Source organism: Asparagus officinalis, chromosome 2, assembly GCF_001876935.1.
Source record: "Asparagus officinalis chromosome 2, Aspof.V1, whole genome shotgun sequence".
Taxonomy (NCBI): domain Eukaryota; kingdom Viridiplantae; phylum Streptophyta; class Magnoliopsida; order Asparagales; family Asparagaceae; genus Asparagus; species Asparagus officinalis.
The window spans coordinates 25617519-25627468 of NC_033795.1; the positions used below are offsets into that span (position 1 = coordinate 25617519).

At 36.4% G+C, this 9950-nt stretch overlaps 2 protein-coding genes across 2 annotated transcripts; both read right to left on the minus strand.

The window, feature by feature from the left end:
- On the minus strand, positions 3523–4409 carry LOC109830968. Its single transcript, XM_020398318.1, has 5 exons — positions 4374–4409; positions 4196–4300; positions 4003–4119; positions 3748–3884; positions 3523–3637 (listed from the first exon to the last, which is right to left on the minus strand). Exons 1-5 carry the CDS (start codon positions 4398–4400, stop codon positions 3523–3525), a joined length of 501 nt encoding a protein of 166 aa, XP_020253907.1. The 5' UTR covers positions 4401–4409.
- LOC109830969 lies at positions 4634–5678 on the minus strand. Its single transcript, XM_020398319.1, has 4 exons — positions 5447–5678; positions 5287–5370; positions 4992–5216; positions 4634–4917 (listed from the first exon to the last, which is right to left on the minus strand). Exons 1-4 carry the CDS (start codon positions 5547–5549, stop codon positions 4634–4636), a joined length of 696 nt encoding a protein of 231 aa, XP_020253908.1. The 5' UTR covers positions 5550–5678.

Sequence of the window (9950 nt, forward strand, 5' to 3'; positions counted from 1 at the left end):
GGAGGTCTTTATGTGGGAAAAAGGGTTGCTAGCTTATATGTTAAAGGCGTTGGGACCTCAAAAGAGGGCTCGAAGTGTCTATATTCGAGAGATGTTAGGAGTGGTGCATGCCATGAATGTGTGAAGGCTATATTTATTGGGGGGAAATATTTCAAAATTAAAACAAATCACCAGACATTGAAGCATAAAATCACAATTTTTTATTTAAAAAGTGTAATTTTTTTTAGCAAATGAGCAAAATAAAAATTTGAAGATAAAATATTTGGGCTAGCCCGGTGCTAGGCCAACACCCATCCAGACCCAGTAGATAAGGGTCGGGGTCTAGGCAGAGCATTTTACCTTGCATGGACTTGGATTTTTAGGCCAGGTTGGGCCGACCCGTTTGGACAGCACTATGCTTTATCGATATATGTAGAATCAAATTAGGATTCTTATAATTCCTTCTATAAAATGCTTTTATAATTTGCCTTTATAAGTAACTTATTATAAGTTCCAGCCATACCAAATTGGCCCTAGATTTTGTAAAGGTTGGATTTTGGACTTTGAGTGAAAAAGTGTATCATAAAAGAAATCTACAATTTTCTTATTAAAAATCATAATTTTTTAGCAAAGAAATAAAATAAAATTGGAACATAAAATATTTGGGCCAGCCCTGTGCTCGGCTTGCACCCACCTGGACCCAGCAGAATCTAGGAAGAAGTTTTAGCTTGCCCGAATTCGGATTTCCGGGCTAAGGTTGGGCTGGCCTGTTTAGATAGGCCTATGCTTTATCGACATAGGTAGAACCAAATTAAAATTCTTATAATTACTTCTATAAAATGCTCTTATAAGCAACTTATTATAAGCTTCAACCATACCTCCAACTTGGCCCTAGGTTTTGTAAAGGTTGGGTTTTGGACTTTGAGTTAAAAAGTGTACCATAAAGGAAATCTACAAATATATAATTCCCCATAAAATTTATCAGTTTTTCTAAAAGACGCCCATTATGAGCATGCATTAGAGGATGAGAGATAAATAGAAATGAATAGCAAGCGCCCCTGTCAGCCTCCAATTTACACTAATCTCTCTTCTTAGCTCTCTTAGCTTTCTCTCTCTCGTCACTTAACGAGTGGTCATAGACACCTGTAAGAAAAACCAACAATTAATATTTAATCACCGTCACAATGGGGATATACTAACAAGTGGCAAACTTAGTAACAATCTAATTTTCCAAACGAAATTATTTATTATTCAATGAATTATTATCTCGAATGAACTAGTGAAAATAAGTAGACACCCGAGTACTAAGATAGTTATATTTAGAATTAGTCATAATTATTCTACGTATAAGTAAGAAATTTACAATTACAAAAAAGGAGTGAATTACACTCAACTCCCAAGAACTTTTAGCATTTTGCAGTAAACCCCCAATAACTTTCAAATGACACTAAACTTTCAATAATTTATGCATTTTGCAAAAAAACCCAATACGTTTCTACATTTTCCAGAGAACCCCCATAAATTATAACCGAACAACAACATAAAAGGGGATTTTGAAAGTTATTGGAGGTTTAGTGTAATTGACCCAAAAGATATTGTGGGTTTTTTGCAAAAGTTTAGTGGGAGTTTCGTGAGATTTTGAAAGTTATTGGGGGTTATCGAAAGTTCTTGGCGGTTTGGTATAAACTTTACCCTTAAAAAAAGAGCTAAATTACCAGTCTGGTATCTTTTTCTTGAGGGACTAATTACAAATTTTTCTGATTAATTGGCAGCTAACTTTTAGGCCTATATGACATGAGGTCAAGAAAAAAAAATTCAAAATAATGCCGGAGCAAGAAAGAAATACCAAAATGATAAAAAGGGGGTTAAGAAAAAAATACCAATATGATAGTTTAGCCCTTAAAAGTGTGAACCCTACATATTGACAAACAATAGTTATGGATTTAAGTGAACATAGTTGCAGTGGTCCGACACTTGGGAATCTTAAGGACCTACTTATTTACACTTTAATCACGCCTGGATGAGTAATTAAACAAGGATTTCTTGCCATTGGATATGTAATCGCATGAGGCATAGCAATATGCGACATTTTTTGTCATATCTTTACTCTTAATTAAGAATGACTTCATCATGATTAAAAAAAAATGAATGAAGGACTTGATCACTTGAAGATTGTTCATTTTAAATTGACACTGTAACAAAACTATGAAGTTATTGCCACAGAACAAAAAAATAAATTTCTTTCCAAAAAAGGAAAAAGGCAAAAAATTCATTTAGACGACATTTTTCATCACATCTTTCCTCAGCTACCTTAACTGCCTTTACAACAAAAAATTTGTAATTAACGATGAGATGCCTCCCTCGAACTCGAGTAAAGTTTGCTTCTCGTTAATGATCCAACGTTTAAACTCGTGGAACACGGTTGAATCACTAGTAGAAAAACGATCAACCTAGACAGAAATTTCCGTCTAGGTTGATTGCAATTCTGTCTAGATTAGTTCATCTAGACGGAATTCCGTCTAGTTTGATTGGTTTATTTTGCTTCCGTCTAGATTGCTTCAAACTAGACGGAATTCCGTCTAGATTGATCAATCTAGACGGAAGTCAACCTAGACGGAATAAAGAATTCCGTCTAGGTTGGCAACCCAGACGGAATTCTGTTTGGGTTGCAAACCCAGACGGAAATTCCGTCTGGGTTGCCAACCCAGACGGAACGGAAATTCCGTCTGGGTTGGATTTTTACAACCTAGACGGAATTTCCGTCTAGGTTGATTCAATCTAGACGGAATTCCGTCTAGATTGTCTTTTTTCAGGGAAAAAAAATAATTAAAATTTGGATTTTCCTGTACAATTACATTAATATTTGAATACATCCAGAAAATACTGTACACGCCACATTCAACCATCCAATCATAATCAAAATTCATAACAATTCCATTCAAAAACATCTATATAACCAAATCCAACACATTGTACAAATCCAACCATCCACTTCAAAATATACATCAATCAGTTCCGTCTAAAACACATCCAACAACATATATACTAACAATGCACATGACTAAGATAATACACGACATGAATAAATGTAGTGTTATAACAAATAAAACTGTTTATTGCATTAAAAATAAAAAAAACCTCATCCATCGTCGTCGGCGGGGGTATCTCTATCCCGATTACGAGAACGGGTGCTGCTCCCTCCAATATCTCCACTCTGAATATTTAATTGAATAATCATTATGTGGTGTTTGATAACATATTAGATAAAAATGAATTTATAAATATAAGAAAAAAATAAGGTACCTGAGCACTACTCTGTCTAGCGCCGGAATTATCGCCAATCGAGCTAATGATCCGTATGACACCACCATACGCGCTATAAGGAATAGTACCGCCTAAATATTATATAACATACCACATGAGATCGTCCATCGAGTTCGCCGTCAGCGCAACTCTAGTCATCTCATTAGTCACCTGAATATGTAGCTCCGGGTCAATTTTGTCAATCAGATACGCAGAGATACGTGCGACAAATGGCATAGCCTAGAAACTGCTTGTGGCTGCTCTTGTCGATGTAGATGGTGTGGAGGATGCTGTGGACGATCTGATGCTTATACCAGGTGAAGCTCCGACACCATGTAGAGGATATCTTCCTCTCCTATTATTAGGGAGAAATAAATATTAAACTTTGCTCTCAAATTCAATAATGGTAAACAAATATAAATAGTATGTAGTATTCAAATTGATTCGATTTTTCACCATCCTTACCTATTATGACCCATCAGGTTCTGTGTGAGATTGATGTTCTCCTCTGCAGAAAGCATGTGAGGGTCTGACTCGGTTTGTTCCTCCTCCTGCGAAATGTAAACAGATGCAGCCTCCTTGGATGCGTTCTCAAATCCCTCCTAAAGCACACATTTATAGTTAATTCAAGATAATGACCATATTATTTGTGTTCTCGTTTCCTCGTAATGTTAACAAAATAGAATTAATAATACTACTCAAGATATGTATAAGTCTTACCACTAACTCGAGATTTTTTGTGATCTTATCCCGATTCCTCTCATCACCCCTATATTGTTCACGAAAAGTATCATATGCCGCTCTGGCCCTCAAGTGTATCGGCATTAATGATTTCCCCTGTCATATTATAAATTATGAGATTTCATAATCATACTAAACATTAAGATCTTTTAAATCTTTAAATGACATATACCGTATCTTGACAATAAACATCCTCCAGATTAGCGTAGGAGTGTGAGCCCAAGTGATGGTCATGCAGCTTCTTTCTTCTATTTTCTGACCCCTTCGTGGATTTATTCTTTAAAAAAAATTCTGTAAATATAAAATGAAATAATATCTTAAAATTATAAACTAAATTTCATGAAACTAACCTTGGCGGCATCGCTGTCCCAATACATGAGGAGAGCCGTGAAATGAATCTCGTCAACTCGGTCATCGAGGTTTAAAAACCTCTGCCAGTCCTCCTCATACCTGTCATAGGTTTCATGTTTGATCTCATGCCTCCATTGTTTGAGGACTGCTTCAACCTTGACATTAAACACATAATTCCAAGCCCCCTCAAAGTCCTCAAGGCAGAAGCAGTCCTGTAGATTTACATACACATTTAGTAAGGATAATTTAATATCAATTACTAATTATTAATAAATGAAAATCTAAAACAATATGTACTTACCATAAGCGTAGTCCATATCGCCTCGTATGCGGTCCATAGTAATTCTCGAAAATGAAAATAAGGGTTGACAATGGTCGCTCTACGCACGAGAACCCCAATATATGCATTCAATCGGGTTGACCAAGGACCAACGGGCAAATTAGAACTATTCCACCTAATAATGCCCCTCATTCCTCTTGGCGGTTGTTTAGAATCAGGCTTACCTCCGCCACGTCGTCCCTCTATGCGATCCTTCTTAGCACCTACAATAATGACAACATGATAATATATCATATAATATACAAATGTGAAAATTAAAAGTATTTATATAATTTACCATTCGCTATCTCTCTTTCTTTTGCTGCGAGTGCAACAGCTTTCCTAGTCTCCAACATAGGAAGCATTTCCTGATACCTTCTCGCAGCACGTGGGTGGTACTTCCTTGAATCAGCCTTGGACTTATGAGAGTCCGGAGGTAAAGGTAAACTGAGAAAGTCCTGGGTCTTTGGCCGCAAGTCAGTATGGAATGTATATGATGGATATGTCGGGGTCCAAGTAGCACCTACATAAGAAAGAAGAATCATTAATATTAAATTTTAATTGAACATTATCAATTATTAAATATTTAATACCTGCGTCGGGGGATGGTTCTGGTGCTGCGTCGGGGGATGGTTCTGGTGCTGCATCAGAGGGGCCGGGTGATGAATATCCAGCATCTACAACAAATGAACACTATGAGCTAGATAACTAAAAATTTATAAAACATGTTAAAGTATTAATTAATTTTTATACCTGCATCCGGAGATGGTAGTGGATCATCAGCACCACTACCTGGGGTGATACTCCGTGAGCGATCACCCTCCAGGTCAAAGAGCCTCCTCATCCTCCTCCTCATCTGCAAATATAATAAAGACAATCGTTAAGAAAAAATTGTATACATGCTCATGAGATATGTTGTTATGAAATGCATTATTGTTTTTATTATGATAAGATAAAAATCGATAATGTGGTGTAACATATCAGGTTCATACCAACATCCAGCGCCACATTCTGTGCGTAAGAGAATTCTTGCAAAACATCATCAGATGAACTGATTGGTTCACTATAATTATCTTCACTTTCTTCAATATTTTTTTCATTGTTATTAGGAAGAACAACAGATATTGGCTCCTTGTACAAAACCACCCAATCATACATGACATTCGGATCTTTCACATAGAAGCACTGATCAGCTTGTTCTACGAAAATGAATTTCTCATCCGTATATACTTCTCGGTGAAGATTGACTAGTGTAAATCCATAATGATCCTTTTGCTTTTTTGCAGGACACCACCGAACCTTGAACATCGTGTAAGTACATTGTTTTGGTTTACCAAACCCGTAAATTACCTCAACGATATCTTCTAATTGGCCATAATATAATATGTCAGCTAGAATTGGATTCTGATCTCTTATACTTGAAAAACATTCTTGGGCAAACAAGCCCATGACCCCACTGTTCTGAGTTACCCTCCTATCATCGGCCTCTAATGTTCAAAATTTATATCCATTCACCAAATGCTCATTATAACGTCTCACTTCGTGATAAGGACGTTGTGCATGGATAATAATTTCATCTGGTAATGTAGTATCATCAAGAAGTGATTTTTCAACCTAAGACAAACAATTTGAGAATATTTAGGCGATGTTATATTATGAATGTTCAATAATTAATTGTAAAACACTTACATCAAATCTTAACCAATCAGAAAATTCTTTCCTATGTCTTTTCTGAATATTATGCGCTGCATTCCTATTCATTCTTAAGCTTCTCCAGATGTCGCCTATATAAACAATATATAAGTTTGTATTGATAAACTATATGTAAAATGAATATTTCTCATCTATATTACAGATTTTATTTGTTACCTTCGATAGTCTTCGAACATATCAAGGTTTTCCAACACATATGCATGAATTTGATCTAAGAGAGATCTCGGGTATTTTTCACGCTTCCTCTCCTTTTGAGGTGCTTGAGATGTGGTTTTCTTCTTACGCATGTAACGTGATGCAAACACAAAGCATTCGTTAGCCACGTATCCTTCAGCTATCGAGCCCTCGGGACGAGCTCGATTGCGAACATTGTTTTTCATGCAGCCCAAGTATCTTATAATCATAAAAGTTAATTATTAGCACGGTAATTTGAAAAACGCGTATACAATTAATAAATATAAGAAAAATCGTAATTTACCTTTCAATTGGATACATCCAACGATAAGTAACAGGACCAGCGATTCTAGCCTCTCTTGCAAGATGCTGGGTAAGATGGACCATAATTGTAAAAAATGAAGGAGGGAATATTACTTCCATATTGCATAGAGTAACTCGGACATCGGCTTCAAGTTTCTTAAAGTCATCTACATCTATGACTTTAGAGCATAATTTTCTGAAAAATCCACAATACTCAATAATAATCTTCGACGCTTCTTTATCCATATTGTTACGGATTGCAACAGGGAGCAATTGATGGAGAAGAACGTGATAATCATGTGTCTTCAGACCTAAGAGTTTTCTCTCTTGCACCTGGACATTATTTGAAATGTTAGCAGAGTAACCATCCGGCGACTTTACCGATTTGAGAATTTCACAAACTCGTTGCATCTGCTCATTTGACATTGTAACACGAGACGGAGGCAACTTTAATTTTTTAAGGCCAACGTCTTGAGCTTGCAAATCATTTCGGATATTCAAAGCAGTCAGATCTTGGCGCGCCCGTAGATCATCCTTCGACTTGTTTGCATCTTGTAGGAGAGTTGATACTATGTTATCACATATATTTTTCTCAATATGCATAACATCTAAGTTGTGTCGGATTTTTAGATTCTGCCAGTAAGGTAGCTGAAAGAAGATACTAAATTTAGTCCATCCTCTAGGTAATGTTTGGGCTTCGTCCTCAACTTGCATTTTACGGACCTTTCGCTTACGCTTCAATGGCTTTTTTAACTTTAAGTAATCTCTTACTCCGAGCGTGTTAAATTTAGAATAGCGTTTTTTCCCAAACACAACTTTTGGAAACCCCTCAAGTAATTGAACGATCTCAGTACCTGTCAGTTGACGCGGCTTCATTCTTTTCTCAACTGTACCATCAAACTTAGCTGATAATTTTCTGTACTTATGACTCAAGGGCAACCACCTTCGATTAAACCAATAACAACTCTTTCGGCTATGTGGTAATTGAATAGCTTCAAATTCTGGACCACATACAGGACAAGCACACTTGCCCTTCGTAGAGTACCCTGACAGATTAGCATAAGATAAAAAATCATTAATCGTCCATAGTAGAATAGCACGTAATCTAAGCGACTCTTTTAAATGGGCATCATATGCTAAAATACCCTCAGACCATAATTGTTTTAGCTCATCAATTAGAGGCTCTAAGTAGATATTAATATCATTTCCCGGAGCATGCTTACCGGGTATCAGTTATAAAAGTATCATAAACGACTGTTTCATACAAAGCAATGGAGGTAAATTATATGGCATTAATACAACTGGCCACGTAGACCAGCCAGAGCTCATTACCCCAAATGGATTGAATCCGTCGCTTGATAGACCCAGTCTTACATTTCTGCAATCTTCGGCAAAACGAGGATAAATTTTATCAACATGCTTCCAAGCTAAAGCATCAGCAGGATGTCTCAATTTACCATCGTCTACTCGATCATCCTTATGCCACCTCATATTCTTTGCCGTTTCCTTGTTCATGTATAATCTTCGCAATCTAGGAGCCAATGGAAAATGTCGAAGCACTTTGACTGGAATTTTCTTCTGTGTTATCACTGTCTCCGTTGTAATCCTTGTTGAAGAATTTGTGCGCTGTTTCCACCTAGAAACTCCACATGTCGGACACTCTTAAAGGTCTTTATTGGCTTTGTGGTACAAAATACAACCATTCGGACATGCATCAATCTTATTATAATCAAGACCTAGAGCGGAGACAATCTTCTCAGCTTGATAAGTTGTTTGGGGTATGCTATTCTCTCCTCCAGGGATTACAGTCCGAAGCAAATCAAGAAGCATTTCAAAATAATTATCTGACATACCGCTAAGTGTCTTAATATGAAGGAGTTTCAGTATAAATGAAAATCTGGAGTACTCGGTACATCCCTCATATAACTCATTTTCACTATCTTCTAGTAGCTCCATTATTCGCTTTATTTCTGCGGAGGAATGCATATCATCAATATTTTCGACACTCGCGACACCTCCTACCTCTTCAACTTCAACTTCGTTATCATCTTCACTTTTGTCTCCAATATCATCCTCGACATTATCATCAACATCATATTCTATAGGCCGAGGAAAAATATTATTCAACATTGTTTCTGTGTCATCTATTCGTTAGCCACCGGACATACCAACATGCATATTTGGATCATCATCTTCAGTGATACCCTCCCCATGCCAGTTCCAGTATTTATATTTCTCATCAAAACCTGATTTTATTAGGTGAATCCGTATATCATTTCTATTCAGCAGCTTCAAATTCCTACACCTACAACAAGGACAGTACATAGCACCGCTTCTTAAATTTCTCGGATTCATTTCCGCATAACGCATGAAGGCTTCACATCCCTCCTTGTATCGTGTGTCACGAAATCTACGTGAAATCTACGATGCCTAGGGATATCTATCCATGACTTGTTAGGAATTATCCTCATCTGTAATTATATATAAATATTAAATACGATTAGTCTCACAACTACTAATACATCCATTACTCTTATACATTCAACACACATCAAACATACGTTCATATATCATTTAACAATATGAATATTTATCTACATAAAATATATATAAAACGTACATAGAAACTAATTACACTAATCTTGCGGTTGTCATAGGAAGGCTTCTATCCATTAAGAATATAGTAGTGCTTACATCCAACTTCATATACTTTGTATATTTTCATTTCTTGAAAATTTCGGCAGCACCTACCCGCTGTTCTCCCTGTACACTGTGCGGATGTTATTATGCGTATCAGTAATAACCCGAAACGCAGAACAACATACGCTTATTGTACACGGAGAACAACGAATAGGTGCTGCCAAAACTTTCAAGAATGAAAATATACAAAGTATATAAAGTTGGATATATTCACTACTATATTCCTAACCCGCCCAAGAAGGACAGATCCAATAATTACGAATTTTAGTACCAATTTTTTATTCCTATAATATAAAATAAACGCTCATTTTTGGGAGAAAACTTCGTCTCCTACCCAAATCTGAGTTGTATATCATATATTATAAGT

What these genes read in the sequence shown, in the direction of transcription:
- LOC109830969 (XM_020398319.1), bottom strand. Translation starts at nt 5,549, where the DNA reads ATGAGGAGGAGGATGAGGAGGCTCTTTGACCTGGAGGGTGATCGCTCA. An exon ending in ACTACCATCTCCGGATGCAG is followed by an intron (nt 5,371 to 5,446) that starts GTATAAAAATTA and finishes CATTTGTTGTAG; the next exon opens with ATGCTGGATATTCATCACCC. An exon ending in AGAAAGAGAGATAGCGAATG is followed by an intron (nt 4,918 to 4,991) that starts GTAAATTATATA and finishes TCATTATTGTAG; the next exon opens with GTGCTAAGAAGGATCGCATA.
- LOC109830968 (XM_020398318.1), bottom strand. Translation starts at nt 4,400, where the DNA reads ATGTATTGGGACAGCGATGCCGCCAAG. An exon ending in CAAAAAATCTCGAGTTAGTG is followed by an intron (nt 3,885 to 4,002) that starts GTAAGACTTATA and finishes TGTGTGCTTTAG; the next exon opens with GAGGGATTTGAGAACGCATC. An exon ending in AACCTGATGGGTCATAATAG is followed by an intron (nt 3,638 to 3,747) that starts GTAAGGATGGTG and finishes CCCTAATAATAG; the next exon opens with GAGAGGAAGATATCCTCTAC.